We start from the raw sequence: 19,603 nt of genomic DNA, 5'->3' as shown, positions 1-19,603 counted from the left end.
TTTTCTTTGGTGCAACTGGAGGGGAAGTATCAGAGCATTTGTACAAGAATGAAGAGCAGAACTACAGTGAAGTAGTGTTTGCAGTCCTCAATACTCCCTTCAAGTCTTGCATAAATTATAGCCATTCTTTCACAAAATACTCTGAGGAATCTTAGGTAAGCTATATTATACAACAAGAATTTAGAAACTTATTTGTTCGTTGGAAGTAATTTACTAATAAATATCCTTTTCTGTTTGGTTCCTCAATAGTTCCTCTCACTTTCAAGGCTTCTTAAATGAGGCAGATAATATTATTTCCAAAAATTAGCAAAGCTATCAGCTGCGTTCATGTAGCTCGTTTACTAATGAAAAGCTGTCAGATTCATGAAGCATGGAAGCTGAGCATCTACAAAAGATATGGCTACTTTACACTGCCTGAAATTTTGCAATATTCCTCACATTCTAGTAAGCTCTGTATGCTTATTTCACATAAAGGAAACAAAATCTTTAATATGTGCTCTCATTTAAAGGAAACCATCAACAAACACTTAAATGAGGTGGAGTAGATTTATTTTATAAATTGTTCTCAAAGAACACAGCCTATAAGCTAATAAAAGTCATACAATTACCAAAGTCATTTTAAATAGATTTGACAATAAAAACTAATTAATGCAATAAATAATAATGTAATACATTTAATGTACACGAAAATGCCAACGAAACCAGGAATATGCCATTCTGATTACCTGACACGAGCGAAACTGGTTGACTAGCAGCGTACATCTCTGTGGGTCTTTTCTTCCATCCAAACTGTCCAGCTCAGCTGCTACTTGATTTAGTTCCTCATCAGCATAGTAGAATTGAGCAAGGAGCTGCGGGTCTGTTCTCTGCATGGAAGAGAGAGACACATACAGAATCCTACATTATTTTTTGCCAATAAAAAAAGCTATTTATATTTTCTGTAATTAAATAAACAAACAAAAAATGTTTAAGCCAGATCTGTAGCACAGCAGCACAAAAAGAATGATCTTAATGCATTTATGCATATTTATAAAAGTTTTCTACCTTGAAGAAAAAAATCTCTCCCGTAACAAAGTTGGGGCACAATTAAGCTACTGTTATCTCCAAAGCCATCCTGGCATTCTCACCCATTGTGGCATAATTACCTGGTGGACAAACAACTGAATCACTAGTTTTGTTTATTAAACAAAAGTGCATTTCGGTTTTGGCAAAACAAGACAAAGTTGCTTGCCAGGTCAACAACAACCACCCACTGCCAACAAGACAATGTGATGGGCCTTCAGCAGAAGCTGCAGCACCAACCTGTGACCACTGCAGTGACCCTTGAAACCCGTTGCCCACCTGGACACAACCCTCATCTTGAGGATCACAAGAATCACATCATAGGAGGTAAAGGTACTTGATCTACTAGATATGTTGTAAGGGTCAAGTAGATACAAAGACCTGACAAAGCAAATGATATGATTAAACCAAGTCTTACAGAGAGAAAACTACGTCAAAAGTCTTTCAGAGAGAAAACTATTCACAAGTCTTCCAAGTGGCAAGGAACAGAATTACTATGACGAGTTTTGTCCACATTAAAAAAAAACATCAATAATAATGGAAAGAAGAATGAGGGAATTTATCAAGAAATACTAATAATAATCATAATTATGTGGGAATAATTTCCTATAGAAGGAAAATATAGTAATATTAAGGACGGGAAATTCAGATCCCTATGAAAGCTTCCAAGCATTTCACAGAATCACAGAATGGCTGAGGTTGGCAGGGACTTGCTGGAGGCCGTCTCTTTGCTCAGGAGTGGCCACCCAGAGCAGGGTGCCCAGCATCACATCCAGGTGGCTTCTGAAGCTCTCCAAGGAGGAGACCCCACAGCCTCTGGGCAGCCTGAGCCAGGGCTCCAGCACCCACACAGCACAGAAGGGCTGCCTGGTGGTCAGAGGGAACCTCTTCTGTTCCAGTTTGAGCCCAGTGCCTCACGGCCTGGCACTGGGCACCACTGAAAAGACTGTATGAGTCCTCTTAGCACTCTCCCTTTAGGTATGTAAACACACTGATGAAATGCCGCCTGAGCATCCTCTCTTTTAGGCTAAAAAGTCCAAGCTCTCTCAGCCACCCCAGCAACAGAAGTGGTCACAGCACAGTAAATATCATGGAAAAAGCAGGTTTTTTTGCTGCCTACTTCCAAAAACAACAGCAACCAAAAATTTCCAACTCAACTGATGCTCAATTCCCAACTCAAGTCTTCACAAAATACAGAAAAACCCCTTTAGGCATTACAAGAGTATAAAACCTACACACCTGTACAGTCCCAGGAAAAGAGCACAGTATTAACATCTTTTGAAGAGGGCAGTACACATCCTCCACAGAGTTAACTACTGCAAGTATGTTATTACAGTCACTCTTAAAAAAGATCAAGTCTTACAAATGATGCTACAGACTACATCGCTGGTGCACGCCGCGTGGTTTCTCAGCCAGCAATTTAATGAGACAAAAACAACCATCCCTGAAAGCAGACACACCGGCTCCTGTTCCTACATGCCCTATCTGTGCACGAATATAATGATTTTAAGGCTTCCTATCTTTAATATTATTATGAGCTGTAACACTACCAAACAGCTTTCTGCATCACTCGTTCACGCCATTCAAGTTGCGAGGCAGGTCAGGAATAATCCTTTCAGGCAGTTGAAACAGTAATGAATGTGGTATTTTCTTCCTTTAAGCAGAGAGCCAGCCACTTACTACAAAATAAATAATAAAAAGCCTTTCCAATCTTAAGATTTTATCCTTTTCATCCTTTCTCTGTTGTTTTATTAAGCAGCTACAGTACAACGTGTGTAAACTGTGAGAAGTTTAGTCTTAAATCACAGAATGGTTTGGGTTGAAAAGGACCTTAAAGATCATCTATTTCCAACCCCTGATATGGGCAGGGACACTTCTCACTGGACCAGGCTGCCCGAAGCCCCATCCAGCCTGGCCTTGCGGCAAAGGATGGTTTCTTATTTATACACATCTACATGGCACTGCAGAAGCACAGTAAGGCAATTTGTTAAGAGTGGTCTCGAGCTAAAGAAAACATTAGGCTGAGATATTTAACTCCCACGAGGCTGATCTTTTAAATTGGAGGAACAAAAGTTTTAATTGAGTTCTTTCTACTGTGTTATGTTTGTTGCGGATTAGTGTCATGATCTTTGATTAATTGTGCCAATCATGTGGTCCCTGGCAAGACACACCTGCATGAAACTCGAAATCTCCCAGCAGGGGGGACACTTAAAATGAATAACCCCAACTTTCTAAATTCAATTTGTTCCAACTGGTAGGAGAAAATAAACGATAGCACCATGCTCAATGCCCATTTTCACTTTCAGCTTATGCAAAACGTGGTTCAAATAATTCTGTCTGAATTACTATTCTTTGGCAGAGTAACAATTAGTACTCTTTCATCTTCAACTGTTTAAATTAATAGACAGACTTCATTTGAATGCACCTAACAGAAAACCTACCACTTCATGTCTTTGTACTTTGTATCAAGAACTTCACATGCTACAACCAAATTCATCCATCTAATCTCTTGGTTTGATTTGCTGGACTTCATCTTCTACGTACTTACCTTGTCTTGTTCCACTAGAGCACCATGCATTTAAGCTACTTCTTGTCAGCTATTTTTGTATCCATGGACTGCAGTTGCCCTTTTTACTACAACTCCCTTGTAGATCACATATAGGGTTTTATTCCCGTTTTATTTTTTGTTTGTTTTTGTTAAAGCTATTATCATCCTAACACCCTCCTGAGCCTGAGTTCTCAAGGCGGGAGGCTCTTTCACTCTATGAGTGCACCCTGCATTCCCTCCAACGTCTTTCTGCATTTCACAGCTCGCGTTCAAAAAGATTCAGCCCACCAAATGACCCAGAATATTCCGTGTAGCTGTACAGCCAGTGCATAACTTACCGTAACACCAGACCACATCCACCACAGATTCAAAGCCATCATTTTATACATTGCTCGTTACTTATTATTCTGAGTTATATGATAGGCATTGACTATCACTCCAGACAGGAATCAGCATATCATCAGTTACTGTAATACTGCATCATTCACCTTTTTATGAAAGGTTACCCACTGAATATTTCTCTTACTGTTGTCTTGTTGTTGTTGTATTTCATCCACTTTCTGTTAGGCATTACTCTTCATCTGCAGCTTTCATTAAGTCAGAGATTTAATGCAGAAGGCTCCCTGCCACTGCCAAGCTCTACATGTAAAGTTGCATTAACTATTGAACAGGCTTCATGCAGCTTTTCCCCAATGAAGACCTAAAAGTGACTACAATTAGGTTAGCTCAGTTTGTTTCATAACAGATTCGGATTTGATTTTTCTTCAGGATTTACACGGACTATAAGAGAATGTTGAAAGGAAACAACTTAAGAGAGCTATGAGCTACATGTTGTTAGATAAGTAACAGGTCAGTACGATTACTTATTACATGTTATCAGATGAAAAGATGCCATTCTCACGTCTTGCAAACAAGCTGGTCTTTATCAAAAACAGAAGCTGTCACTTAAAAGAAGTGTAAACTGACTGGGAAAGGAAGGAATTCTAGCACAGACATCTCAACACAGGACAGAAGCAAGGAGCTAGACAGAAAACTGGTACTACAATGACAAGCCAGGGAGCCAAGAGAGAAATCTCAAACCATTTGGTCAGTAATTCCAGAAATTAGTAATTGTTTTGAAAATCAAGTTTCCAGAAATAAGGATTCATTTTTGTGGAGGATTTTCTTCTTTCAAAGCAAGATTGCGAGCATCTTCTGCGTGATTTTGATGACAGCTTTCAAGTATGAATACTGCTTCATTCTCAACTAGCTAACGCAAAATTATGCATGGTCTTATGAACACCACCGACAGCAGCCCATACTTTGAACACCGAAGAGCATTTTCACCAGGTTTCTACAATCCTTCATAGGGAAGTAAAGAAAGATCCTGTTCAAGTTTTTCTTCTGCTTCCATCACAACATGAATGAAGCCCCCACCGTCTCCACCAAAAATAGGGACAAAAGACGTCATCATCACAAACGAGCTGAAGAGCAGACTGAAACAAGGGAAGCATAGAGATGAGCGTGATCCTCGCTAGCGATATAATTATCTTCTGATGCCTGTCAGTCACCCTCCAGAAAATAATCTTCCTGTTTGAATTGCTGATCTAAAGGCTTCAGAACAACAGCTAAACCCCAGCCCTGCTTAAAATAAAACCCGTGGAGCAGAGAGGAAAGGCTCCAGACTTTGGTTGTCCATTTGCACTTTTCCGTGTCCTAAGCACTAATGTCTCTGCCATGCACTCAAACCCTGACCCGATCCCTACAGAAAGAAACTATGAGGAAAAACATTAATTACATGCATTTTGCTGATAGTAAATCCCAGTTGTTTTTTGACTAGAAAAAAAAAAAAAAACATAAGCCTACATCCACTGGGAATGCTTTTCGAATAGTATTTGGTAATGGTAAAAGGTGCATTTCACACAAGTAAATTAATTTTACTACACATTACAGCAACTGCATCCACCAAACACCTACAGGACAGTATTTAGTGACACCAGACAGTCCCCGTGTGATCGTTTTAATTGCTGTGGGTGCCACATCACGCTGCCCTTCCTCAGCCAGGATGGTTAAAAAACATCAACTCTGCAGTTCCTATTGCGCTCCAGCTGGGACTCTATCCAGATGGGACTCCATCAGATGAAGTGAGAAGTTTTAGGGAAAAGCCATGGCATTCACATCAGCAGAACCATCTTTTATCTATATGGCTTCCTTTATTCCCCCTTTGCTATGGGGAAGGGTGGTGTAAATGTCTCTACTACAGAAGGTCCAGTTGTTGTCAGTCGAAATCTGTTGCCTGCTGTATCTTGGGGGGGAAAGAAGGGCACCACCAGAGAAAGAGGATCAACCTCAAACTTTCCATCCCCTGAAATAAGTGCTGTAGTTATCAGACCGTGCCAGACACGAATGATTACTGCACGGCACAGAAATCAGAAATGGGTCTTCACAAGTGCATTTGCTTTGAAACGGGACTTTGAAAGGCTCTTGGTTAAGAAGTCGATCCTCTTCTCCAGCACACAGAAAACACTGACTACCATTTGGAAAACTGTACATGGTGACAATGTCTTTTGTGTACCACGAAGCAGAATTAGGACCTAGGGTTTTAAATATGATCAGGCATGCATCTCAGAGGCAATGTTGTATTTTTAAAGCTCAAAACTGATGTTGCATGTTACTAGTTTTCAACTAATTAAACTCATTTAAGACTTACGTAATACTATTACAAAAAAAAAAGTTATTAGTCTGTTGTGTGTTTTTTCTTTTGTTTTGTTTTTCAAAAAAATAGGATTTAGGTTTGAAACCCCAAACGTATTAATTGCCAATGTGAAAAATAATGGACTCGCAGTGATCGAAACTTACCCAGTCGAAACATGACTACCCAAATCACAGATGCACCAGCAGGCTTGACTGGCAGATGACTTATTTCAAAGATTTTAGGTGTTTTTTTTCAGAAAGGGATTAAGTGTGAATCGTTACATGGGTTCATTTTCACCTTCTATGCAAGCAAGTGTACCAACATCCTCTCTTCAGACAGGTTCTTTGATTATTTATTTAATGTTTTCCAAATGGTAATAAATACCAATAAGGAATGATCATTCCCTAACAGGTGGAGGAGTCAATATCTGATACTTAACTTCAAATGTTATAATTTTTAATAGCACAGATACTGCTTCACATGAAGGGAAAAAGCAACTGCTACTCAAAGCATGCAGGATTTAGTTATTTATTTTTACATCTACCAACTCTACCTCAAGTGCTATCCATTAAGAAAAAAGGGTGAAATATTCCCTCAAGGTTAATTTTGTAATGAAGTCTTAAAAATACTGAAAATGCTTTTTTTTTTTTTAATGAATTTGTTGGCTTTCTGGTGTTACACAGGTATGAAAAGAAAAAAGGACTCCAAAATGAACACAACAATTGGTAATTGGTCATAAGAATCTGTTAAAAAAAAAAAAAAAAAAAAGCACTGTGGGAAAAGCTACAGACTGGTTAAAGCTTTACCAGCTGCTCTGTGTTTATCTACAGAATATCATTACACAAGCTAGAAAGACAGGTGAACATGTTGTTAGCACACACAAAAAAAACGCTACTAGTGCCTTAAGCAAAAAATCAGTGAGATAATGATTTATTTACTATTGGACAACACAAATTAGGTGAGTGAGTTTTTTTCCACTACTAGTGCTCTCCAAAAAGCACATTTAAATGCTATGCTTCCATTACAGAACGATATAGAAATAATACCAGCACACAAAAAAATAATCTGATAGTGATTACACTGAACTAGAATAGCAAATATTTGAGACTGCCACACAGTCAGTTTTCACTCATGATGGATTAAGTCACTGCACAGAGTTTCTATTTTTGCACGTTCATAATACTAATCTAGAAAAGCATGTGCTCAAATCCATATTTTCTGGGGGAAGTACATAAGCATATGCTGAACACGTGTTACTTAAGCTTTTGGACACGGACTGTGCTGAACAGGAGTGGACTGCAGCTGAACCATTGCCTCTATTTCTGGGGAATAAGACACACTCCAGGAGGAGGAAGAAGGTTTGCTGTGGGGACACCAAGGCTCTAGGTAGCAATAGAGCATGGTAACCTGAAGCGCTGCCTCCCCACCAAGCCCACTGCAGGGATTTCCACCTCCAGAGCTGCCTTGTTGCCTCCTGCCAAAATCAGCCACAACTATGAAGAAGTCATGGGGAGGAAGAGGAGATTTACCTGTCTTCATCTCAGCCTGTGAGCTTTTTCATCCTATTTTCTCCCCTTGTGCTACTGGGGAGCAAGAGGATGGCTGGGTGGGCACCTGGCCACCAGCCCGTGGTCCAGCCTCTCACTGACCTCCTAGCACTTCCTGACTGCCTCTTCCCATAGCCAGTCTCCCCAGCTTTGACTTCAGGATAATCACCTTTCTTTCTCAACTGCTGCAAGAACATCAAGCTTAAAGGACAACTAGTTACTAAGAAGGAGCGAACTGAGCTTGTTGGGGTAAGTATCCAAGTGGAGAGGTCATTCTTTAAAGGCTTTTATGCAGTTTCTTTCAGATTTGTCTACATTTTGGTCAACATTACACTAAGCATCTTTTCAATAAGATAGATTCCACCATGTTTTTAGGGATTTGTTACCTATCAAAAGGAAAAATGTCAATTCAGATCCCCACATTTCCAGACATACAGGCCCTCCCCTTATGCACGGCAATGCAGTATCATTTCGAAGCAGCATCCAACTGTTTTTCCTCCAATAATGCAAACCCCTCTGCCCTGATAAGCTCCATTTTCTCACAGCTTCATGCATTAGAGGACTTCAGAATCCACTACAGTTATAACATGTTTTATTAATGTTTTTTAAGTATTTATAAAAATTCCTAAACGCTGAGACAAACCGTAACCTCCTCTCGCCCATCCTCAATGCTCATGTCTTCATTATTTTTTTTCCTATAAGCTTTTTTCTTCCAAAATCAGACTTCTATTCTTAGGGGGGAAAAAAACAGACAGCTTTGTGCAGTTTACAGATTGCTTTGCAGCCTCTTCAAAATCTCCATCTTCTTCTAAGTTGCTATATCCTAATAGGATTTTTTTTTTCCTCCCAGGTCTGTAGTTCCAGTGTTTTGCTCAGGCTTAGCAGCCCTGGTAGCGCGCCAGCTTTGCCTCCCTGTTCAGTTCCAACCTGTTCTGAACAATCTGCCATATACACGACTTTACTTCTGGATCGAGAAATGCCTTCATTTATCAGGGCATAGACAAAATCCTAACAAGAAGGAAACCTGACCCAGCAACGAGTTCAAGCCTGCTATAATAAAAGACTTACTACGCAGTCCCTCTCGGGTATTAACAGGCGCAGCACATTCCTTAGGTTTCTTCATACTGAAGGTGCATCCTTATTTTTCTTCGCCTCAACAAATTTGCTTATGATGAATCTGAGGTGCTCCACATCGTACTTGAATAAAAGACCGATCACCTGCATGAAGCTGCTCGTTCACTACCTCGTTTGCCTGGTAGGAGGCTTTCAATAAGCTCAGGCTGAACGCGTTGCCAGATGTGCAGGATTTAACTACCTTGGCATCGTATCGCTACCGCCATCAATCACTGCAACAAAAAGATTTCATCAGAACTTCATTCCCAAGCGCAGCTGTTCAAGCCCAGGGATGAAAGCAACGCATCTCCCCAGGCCCTCAGCACAGCGACTTCTCCCGGCTTCCACCTTCAGACAGCAACTTCAAATGAACGCCTGCCTAAGTAAAACTTCTGATCCGATTCCCATTATTTCAGCTAAATAATATAAAAAAGTAGCTTTGAGTGCCATCATCTGTCAAAACGGGCTTATTATTCAGTTTCCAGGATAACAGCAGCTTTGGATGATGTTTGTCCCGTGCTTACCACGGCTCCTACCTGTGTTACGACCCCACTCGCGACCCAGCCCTTCGGTCAGAGCACTGAACTTCTGGCTTGGCACAAAGTCCCTTTGTCCACAGGGTCCCTTTTAGGGTCTTCACTGCTTTTAAGGGCTTGTTACTGAGATTAGCATCTTATTTCCAAGCTTGCTTCAGCACCAATGCTGGCTGGCTTTGAAAATCCGCAAAAAATGGGCAAGAAGATTGCAGACAAGCAACAGACAGGCACCAGCGTGGTCACACAGGGCTTTGTAAACTGTGCTAAAGTCTTTTCAAACAGTCCATCAGAATTATATGTATTTATACACATACATATATAAGTATACAAGCACATAAAAAGCCTGTATTTGCTGGTAAGGCAGTAACCTAACTAGGTGACACTGTGTGGCAGCACGGTCACCAGCGTCCATGTCCCGTTCCCCTGCGGAACTGAAGCTTTTTGCTCCTTTGGGCTTTCTCTGGTCTTTTTGTACAATATCCTCAAGGTCTGCCCTTGGTCTCCTGGGCACAGAAATCTCTCCTGGGAAAGCAATGTGTTCGTACAGCTATTCCTGTTTTCTGTGCTAGCTCAGCACATGGTTTTAGTTGGACCATTTCTCCTCATCAGCAAGCAGATGTGGGATAACCTGCACCAGGCTTCAGCTGGTCTCCCCTGCCCGTCCCTGATATGAACAGGTTCCTTTTAAAGCCCAACACAGAATGCTCAAAACTAAGCAGAAGCACAACACGAATGCTTTCCTGATAGATATTTTTCTAAGCTGGGTGATTCATTTATTGAAGGAGAAAACACAAATTTAAAAGCCTCTAGTACCTATATATTATCAATTTGCACTAGGATTTCCAAATCACATCTTAGCAGAAGAGACGACCAAGTTTGAGACCTGTCTGTTGCCTGTTTAGGTAAATACAAAAACCCAGCACAATTATGACACTACCTATTTAACCAAGAGAATTAATTGGTTTTCCTCATTCCAGAAACAACTTTGAGAGAAGCTGTAATGCACAGAAGCCTGCTGCCTATTGCTCTCTATTGATCAGTAGTATCACTTCCATGTCACAATTACACTTTCATGCTCCCCAGCTGCATTCCCCAGAATTCTGCCTGCTGATTATTTTCTTCAGTATGCTCAATGACAGAAGAGCCAGAGGCATTAATTGCAGAACTGCTTTTAAAAAGCAAGCAAGTGCATTACCAGAAATGCTTATTGTAATATTTACAACGCTTTGGCAAGAACGTGCTTCAGCCTGGTTTTCCTTTGTGATATTTGATAATAGCACCAAAAAAACACAACCCAACAACGCTACATCATTGGAGACACCAACGAAAGAGAAATCTGATCTTTGAAAAGCGAAGCACGCTTAGGTAATGCAGAAACATTAACTCCTACGTGCACAACTCACTCAGTTCCTACACAGACACCTGCTGCTGGTCTGTACCAGCACACAGCAGTGGACTTTGTCTTCCAAAGCTCAGCTCCCTTCACCGCTACCACTGTTCTACACCCCAGCCAGACTCCTAAAACGAACCCTAACTAGGCACCGTACCAAAACTGGAGGCAGACCCATGATTTTTCTCCCACGTAAAAGGGCAAAACACCTGCTGGTGTATCTACAGCCTACGTTTCAACAGCTCCACAGGTCAAAAAGTTCAATTGTTTTTACTACAAAAACTGCATTCGACACCAGGCTCAGCACACACGGAGCCTCTGATCTGAGTTGCTCATTGCTGTGCAATTGTCAAACTGAATATTTTTCCCTGAATAAAATAATCAGCATAAAATCAACAAGGCATCAAAAAAGCGTTCTGACATTTCTGAAATCGAAGTTCTTAATTATCCCCAGTAATTTCAAGACTATCCTGAAAATAGATGGTAATATCTGCATTGATTCGGTAGGCACATGCCTTGCCTACAGTCACACAATCACATCATTTGCCTAAGACACAGGAAATTGCTGCAATGCTGGTGAAAATAAGTTGTCATCTCCCTTCTCCTCAGTTTTTTCCTGCTCAAAACTTTGTACTGGGGAACAAATGTAAAAATAGAGGATGCAACTTGGATGCAGTTTCCCACTGCGGTCTTTGCTCGAACCAGATGCCTTTTTTTCCCCCAGCTCAGTCGATACCTGGCCATCTTAGCCACGGGTTCTCACATGAGAACTGCAGAAAGACCCATCCAGATTCACCAAGAGCATGGTGACACAATCTTCTTCTGATGGCCAGACATCAGTTGGAACCTCATGAACTCCAAATCTCTCACCTGCACTTACTTGGTATCTCAGAGAAAACCCAGACAAGCTGCCCTGCATCAGGGTTTAGCTCCAGTACCCTTCAGCCCTTCCATTACCTCTCCCTCCTGCTGTGGTTACCTGAAGCACAGCCCTGCTCTGATATCCTCAAGCCAGCAGGTTCAACGCCTTCAGGGACTACCAACGATTTTAAAAAAAAAAAAAAAAATATCTCAAGGCATTATTAAAGCCAAGAAAAATGTTTTTAATATATACGACCAAGCATTAGTGGAGAAGTACTTGAAGGAGAAGCGTATTGTGCACTTGTGGAGGTTTGCAAACACTCTCAGAGCAATTAATTGAGAAGCCTTACAGTAAAAATGCTTTACGTTGTTCTTCCAAGCAGTTAGCTTATCTAATCAGAAACTTCAGTTTCCTGAAGTGCTGAATATTTCACAACTTGTAAAGCCACATTGCTTTTCCTTATCAAATGTAAGTGAAATACATCATCCTCTGTCAAAGAAAATGCTGTGGAGGCTGACAGGGGTTTTTAAACCACACGTCAGTATAGCAGAAGTCAGGGCTTTTGGCACTTGTCGTTTGTTTTCCTTGATGTCATTTTTTACATTCTTTTCAATTATCAATCACGTGCATAGAAAATCAGTACAAATTAAGTTAAAACAGAATATCTGCAATTAATGTCTCTGTTCAGAAAAGCACCAACTTCAGAGGCTGATGTTACCATCACCCAGAGCTGCGCTGGGAACACAAGCACCATTCAAAATCATGACTAACACCCGTAATTACAGTATGTGTGGAGAAACAATTTTTATTCATTTACTTTTTTGTTTATTTATTTGAGAGGAAAAGGAAGTCCAGAATTTATCAACCGGAGATGGCAGGCAGAAGAAGATAGCCTGGAATTGATCAATTTTGGGGATGCGCATGCAGTTTGGAGGGATATCAAAGATGATTTGTAGTCAGCAAAACACAATTATATTTTTGAAATGGACTGAAAACACTGCGGTGTAAATCAAGCAGGCATTCTGCTGCATCTCTCCAGGCAGCTACTGGTGGTAGCACCTACAAGGGTTGTAGGCAGCTCCCAGCACAACCTAAGACAAAGGAAGAGGAACTAACTATTAGAGGGGACAAAATTACCAGTCAGATTGTTAAAATACTGACAGATTACATCAGGACGACTCATTTCTGGGATGTCTCTATGTAGTTATTCCATATACAGGAAACTAATCTCACGTAAAGCAAAATAATTGGACAAAAAAAAAAAGCATGGCAAAAGAAGTAATTTCCAGGAGGTATCTGAATGCAGGTTGTTTCAGAAAGACCAGTTGGAGACAGACATCCTCAGGATTTAAATTATAAAAAAAAAAAATCATTGCACAAAACTGAGTAGTCACATCGTTGAACACAGCACTGGATGCTTGGGATGAGGAAGGTAATGAGAAACTGAAGTACACACAAAAAAAGCACAGATATACCCAGGTTTAGACAGAAGCTAACGTTATTACTGGTGTTGAGAACAGTGCAAATACAGAGATAAATATGTAACCAGAAAGATGGATTTACAAGCACAGCACAAACCTCGACACCTCTCTGGAAAGGATGTTCGAGACCTCTCCTGCTCCCTGCTAACTTCTGAGGATCAGCCCCAGCCCATGAAGCAGTTATCAGAGCAAACCTCTACGGCTGCACTGAACACAGCCCTTCTATCCAGATGAATCCTAGGGTAAATGAGGCAACTGGCAGCATGGAAGTTACGTTAACAGCTCTTCTACATAGACATGATTGTCTTTGCAAGAGACAATTTCAGGAAAGCCATGCAACTTATTTGATTCCATAAAGGAAAAGCTACGTTACCTGCGAAGTGAAACTTGCTAAATTACCAGAAAAGCCATTACAAACAAGTTCATTTCCCAGGAAATAATTCCATTACAGAAAACACACAGACTCCAAAACACAGGGACTGCCAGGGCTCCTAATGATCACAGGTGTTCCTTACCACAGCGCTGCTGCACCTGGGAAGCTAAATGTGCACATAAGGCAGAGCAGCCCTCCTTATTTCTAGGAAAGAGCCGAAGGAGACCCTGCAGCTGCCCATGTTCCCAGCTACTCCCAACAAAAAAAGAAGCATGAAAACTTTCTCAGCTATACACTTAATTTCTCTCTGCACATATTATTACATAAAAATTTGCTTTATAGCGCTTAGAGCAAGATACAGCTCACATAAAGATTGGAAAAGCTGAATTTCAATTTAAAAAAGGTGTTTTTTCCCCCTATTCTGCCCAGGCAGCTGAGCCAGCCCCCTCCCCAAGCACCCCGCGGAGCAGCAGATGGGCACGCTCTCCAACTGAGCACCAGCAGGTGCTTCAGCACCTACCTGCAGCAGGAGACAACACGACTCCCATACACGTCACATCACGAGGAATTCATTCTGACTTGCAATGGACGATGCTAAAATAAAGCCCTGCCCCGGTGCCTTGCATTGCGAGCATTGCCGTAGTCAGGTGCAGGGGTAAAACGATTAAGATTTGAGGGGTCTGGCTAAGAGGTTTATCCCAACTAGAAGAACAATGCTTTTGACCAAACTAGCATTGTTTCCAGCCCCAACTTCTGAGCTAAGGTACTCCTGGATGTGCCACTCCTACAGTCACCTCTCCCTGTCCTCACATACTCACTGCTTACTTCTTTGTAGCTGTGGCAGTTAGCAAGCTACTTCAGCAGTCCATCCCTGGCACGGATGGCTACCTGGCCTTGTTAACATGCAGATGGCTGTCTGGAGCCCTTTGTTAACAATGGAATGAGTTTTTCCCCCACACACTATCATCACAGTTCATAAACCTGCAGTCTGACCTGTCTTAAACTGTATTTGTGTAATTACACACTTGGAGTCCTGATATTCTCCAGAACAGGAAAATGAAGTTTGGAAGACATCGCCCTTGAAAACCAACTCAATCACATCTCCTTCCAGAGAAGTGTTGGAGCCAGAAAATGGTTATCCTAAGAGGTTACTGCAAAGCAACCCCACACAGCAAGCTTCTCCACTCGGTCTGTGGGACAGCTCAAACTATTTTAGCTGGCTGAAATAAACACAATAATTTGCAATTAAAAATTAAGTCAGTATGGTTCTTCCCCTTTTTCTTCCCGTGTCAGTAGATGTGGTTTCGTGAAGCTTTGTGTTATTCTCTCCACAGTTCTCAGGACTGCCAGGAAGGCTCGGAACAAGCAAGCAAGCAAACGAGATGTGCATTGATCCTCAAGGGGTTCACAACCATAACTGGAGACAGCAGCCTACACAATCCCGTAAAATTAAACCAATTATATTCTGAGAGTTGCATCCTCAAAAATGTGGTCTTCTACACAGGAACACAGTTTTGTCCAGGAACTGGTACATAGATACTGTCTGGGAGAGATATGGCCTATGAGGCAGGGCATCACTGACATGCAGAGGAGAGCAGAAGGCCAAAATGCCAGTGTCTGAACTTGGGTTCAAAGTTTAAGAAGCATGGGCTCCTGCATTCCCTGCTGGCAGAAGGAAGAGTAAGTTCAGTGCTCTACAAAGCTCTTAGACTTGAACTACAGGATATCAGGTATTTACCACCCCCAATCACTGCTCTTTTATATACCTTGGGAAGTGCTGGATAGTCATGGTTGGTGGTGAGGGAGAGACTTCTGTCTTTGTCTCCTGACAAATCTGGTCACGTATTGCTTCCTATTCCCACCCCATCAGTGATCCCACGCAGAGGTGTGCACACCCTGGCCAGCCTAGCAGAAAGCTCTTCCCAGACCAGGATAAGATGCTCCGAGGGTTTCCTCCCCGTTCATAAAATCAGCGCTGTTCCTAGCTGGGAAGAGAATCAAAGCCAGCACTTTTCCTCAGACTGTTTCTTAAGGTTTGTCTGGCAGCTTGTGCCAAGGAAAATCTTGTTGAAGCGCAAACAGCCAGAGCACCCCAGGAAGAAAGAGGAAAAACATCGAGTCGAGCAGTCCAAAGGAAAAAACAAAGGTTGGTACAGTGCAATTACACCACGCTGCACTGAGAACTGAACATTAAGGATCTGCTCTGGCTTTAACATCCCACAGCCAGACCTCACAGCTCTGCACGAGCAACGCTGCCCCAGCCCCACGTGAGACCACAGCAGCACAAGGAGCCAGCAACCAAAAAATGCAAACGCTGCCCTCAAAACTTGCCAGTTCTGTGCAAGGGCTGGCTTAGCTATGCCAAAATCCTTCTACAAATGAGGACATTTTTTTATTGCAGAAGCTTTCTCCTCAACTCCCCCATATGTCTCCCAGGATCGCTCTGCAGAGGCAGCCCTCTGTTGGCATCCTTTCTCATCCTTTTCTTTTTTTCCAAAAATTACCAAATAAAGTGGAAAACTTGACAGCTCCCAACGAGGCATGGCTGAGCAGCCTTGGCTTACCCCCCAAAGAGCTTACGCAGGAAAGCAGGTGAGATGTGGAGCACCAAGGTTAATTACAAAGAAAAGGAGCAGTCGCTCCCTGGAGAGATACAGGTGCTCCCTCGGTTGGCCAGGGGCACGAGCTCGCCCAAAAAAAACATGAGCCAGACACAGATAGGATGCATTTGAACCAAGATCACAGCCATCAGGATTAAATCACTGGAAATACAAGGACAGAGAGAAAATGGCAGGGGTAGGGACAGGACAGGGAAGGAGAGAGTGAAGGAGGAGTCTCCTGGAAACTGCATCTACTACTGGGGCAAGGTAAGAATTATTTTTCAATTTATTTTTTTCATATGACTTAAAAAAATACTTGGATTAAAACTCCATTTTGCCTGTAATACAGCTCAATTGGATCTACTAAATTTATATTCCAAAAATACCAATCCTTATTTGTATGTTTTTGAATAAGGCCAAAAAAAAATGATTTTTACTATTTTTACATCAAGAAACCAGCAAATACAACATGTGTTGCTTTGGTTATCAGGAAGTTGAAAGAGAAAAGTAAAAAGGACGCTCCTTATCCAGGAGAGAAAAAGATAAGAGTGTAATTTCGTGAGTTTAATTTGTTGTACAAAGTGCAAGTAGTTTTAGAGATAATGCAGGACGCGTCCATCTTGAGTGGATACACTGACGGATTTATTTGTTTTTCCTATTGCCTAGAAGCCACCCACTCTCCTGGAAATGCTGGCAAAAGTTCGGGTGCAGCACTTTAGGAAGCCTGAAAAGAAAGGAGAAGTGCCTTAGCTCTGCTTACCAGGAACAATTATTTTTACATACACTCAGAATTTATTCCTTCAGCTGTCCACAAGTTTTTTTTTCTTAAAACCACAATTCTAATAGAGTCTCATCAGAAGCTATATGACCATAAAGAGCAGAAAAAAAATCCACATGGAAGTTTCTGGTATGATAACTGAAAAATATTGTTAGAAATAATAGGGATAGAAATAATAGGAACCAGAAAGCCCTCTAAATCTACACTGTTCATGTGCTAGGCAGATGTTCAAGGACTATGTTCGGGCACCCAGACACTTCTCAGAATCCTGCATTTCCAATTTCTGCACTGACGAGTTGTTATAGTTGTTCTGACTCAGTTTAAAAACAAGCTGCTGAGCCACTGCAGCACTGTTGGAAGAAAAAAAAAATGTTTTAAAGTTGGTTTATGTGTAAGGACATATTATAAGGTAGAATTAATTACAGATAAGGTTCTCCTGTGACTGTATGCTTAGAAAGAAAGAGAAGACAACAAAAGAAAGGTTGAACTGATTAAAAAATGCTTTTGTAAGGTGCTAGAGAATGAACAACATCCTTTTTATTATTTTTAGTCATTCAGACATCGCATTATGCTACTAAGATCAATATGAACTTGTTTGCATACACTCAGGTGAAATTTTGCACTGCATAATAGCAAACTACAAAGAAATACCCCAAAAAGCTAATTAGCTTCCATAGTCAGCGCTCCAGAGCATGAAAAAATCCTGCTGTCTGTACAAACTAGCAGCATCCCCAATCTTCCAGCACGCTGCAGCATATGGATGAACAGCCAGGCTGAAGGCAGACTTTGACAGATTTAGAGATGTATATACAAGGTGGGGAAAAAATCTTTGCTGGTTGCCATCGGAAAGGTTCCCATAAAGCACCCGCCTGACAGATTGAACTGGTTGCTGCTAATGAACTGATGTAACACCACACAACTTCTCACAAACCTGAGCTAAAACTTTTTCTTAACTCTTTGCTTGTCCTATTTATCTCAAAAATAGCAATTATGGTGCAACATCCACTATTTTTTTCTGTAGCATCCTAAGAAAGGAACTGCTGTGTTGCTTTGTACAGCCTAATAACCAACCCGAGCCACATTGCCATCGCTCTAGGATGGCTCCATCACGCTGCAATGATCGCAAATCACACTAAACCCACCTCTGGCCACAACACCTCAACTTCACAGCAAGCCTGAAGGCAAAGTGAAAAGGAAGAGCCCCACAGGCCAGCTTGGTCAGCCCGTATGGGGTGTTAGCTCCTCGCTGCTTTTCCTTCCTCACCTTTCTGTGATCCTTGCTGAAACCCTTGTCTGCTTGCTCAGCTGTTCACGTTGGCTTTAATTCATCTTCTCAGATATATTTTTCTCTTTATAAATGCACGTAAGGTGCCAGTGCACATTTTGACACCTTGGCTTTGTTTTCAGAAGCTGGCTTCTGTTTGTGTGTAATCTTCACAGCAATTTGCTGCAGAGCAACACGTAATTATTTGGATTTGACTTCGATGTCAAAAGGCTGCAGGCATGTTAATTTTTTTCAACACTCAACAGCAAAGCTGAACAAGCCAAAAAAGGCAACCTAAACAAAATCAAATCTATTTTTACTTATAAAAAAAAAAAACTGCAACACTGTATCCCTGCTGCATTTAGCATCTGCTTGATATCAGGTTCCTAGATTCAATGACAATGAACAGGTTACAGAATATCTCTGCATATGGAGAACATTGCTCCCATTCTCTCAGCAGTGATACCAGGACAGAAGAAGTGCTTGCCTAGCCCTGAGAGCTTGCAGCTGTGGTTACAGCAGACACCAGAAGCTGTGTGCAGCTGCAATCTGGCAAACCATATCTGTAGCCATGCAACCTTCTGAACCGGCGTGGTGTGCGGGACTTCACTTACAGCATCTGTCCAGCTGCTTCCTGACAATGCTGTAAATACCAAGCATCTGCAGCATCCCAGGAGAAGGTGTTGCACAGGTTAATCACGGGCTGAAGAAGAGCAGAGAACCTTTTCTTTGCCCTGAACTTGCTCCATTCAGCGCCCTTTAACTTTTTCTGCTGTCAGAATCTCCTCCCTGCTCACCATTTCACAGTGCTCTCCCGTAAGCATCTATCATATCACTTCTTCCCGTGTTTTGTCTCAAATCTTCGAGCTAGTAATGAGCTAAACAGATTAGCCTCATCTAAGCGTTCACATTACGTTTGCCTGCCAGCACCGAGGACCTACAGGCAGGGACACTTCAAACCAACAGTGACAACGAGCACCAGGGGGGACGGGAGGAAGGTATAAAAAGCAATGCTTGCTGAGGACAAAGCAGCTTCCAGTGACTAATGATAGCCAGGAAGGCTCTCTGGCATGCTCAGGATACCAAAAAACATGCGTGAGCCTCAGGGTTTCCTCCAGAAGTTTGTCACAAATATTCTGCGAGTGTGCACATACTGAATGGCTGGGGGTTTTTTGGCTCTCCAGCAAATGCTGAAGAAAACTAAGGAAATGAAAATGTCTGTTCTAGCAACCAGTATTTACTGAAAGGATGCTGTTGCCCATTGCTTCAAAGGCAGATGCAAGAAGTTTCATTAAATGGACTGATGCTTAGTAGGGTTTTACTTACAGACTGAAAATAGGAGGGGAAAAAAGATCAAAACAACTAATTATGGACT

The 19,603-nt window shown here is 41.7% G+C and overlaps 1 protein-coding gene across 5 annotated transcripts in view; it reads right to left on the bottom strand.

Moving 5' to 3' along the window:
• The window catches only part of ZFYVE28 (zinc finger FYVE-type containing 28), a 144,972-nt gene that overhangs the window by 73,901 nt on the left and 51,468 nt on the right, over window positions 1-19,603 (bottom strand). For all 5 annotated transcript variants that reach the window (XM_072037820.1, XM_072037821.1, XM_072037822.1 and 2 more), the window contains exon 2: window positions 726-866. In XM_072037820.1, coding sequence (XP_071893921.1) covers window positions 726-866 — 141 coding nt within the window. The remainder of the gene's footprint in view (window positions 1-725; window positions 867-19,603) is intronic.

This window comes from Anas platyrhynchos, chromosome 4 (assembly GCF_047663525.1).
Source record: "Anas platyrhynchos isolate ZD024472 breed Pekin duck chromosome 4, IASCAAS_PekinDuck_T2T, whole genome shotgun sequence".
NCBI classification, from domain to species: Eukaryota; Metazoa; Chordata; class Aves; order Anseriformes; family Anatidae; genus Anas; species Anas platyrhynchos.
The sequence above is the reverse complement of the archived record's forward strand: the minus strand, read 5'-3'. Positions and strand labels throughout refer to the sequence as shown.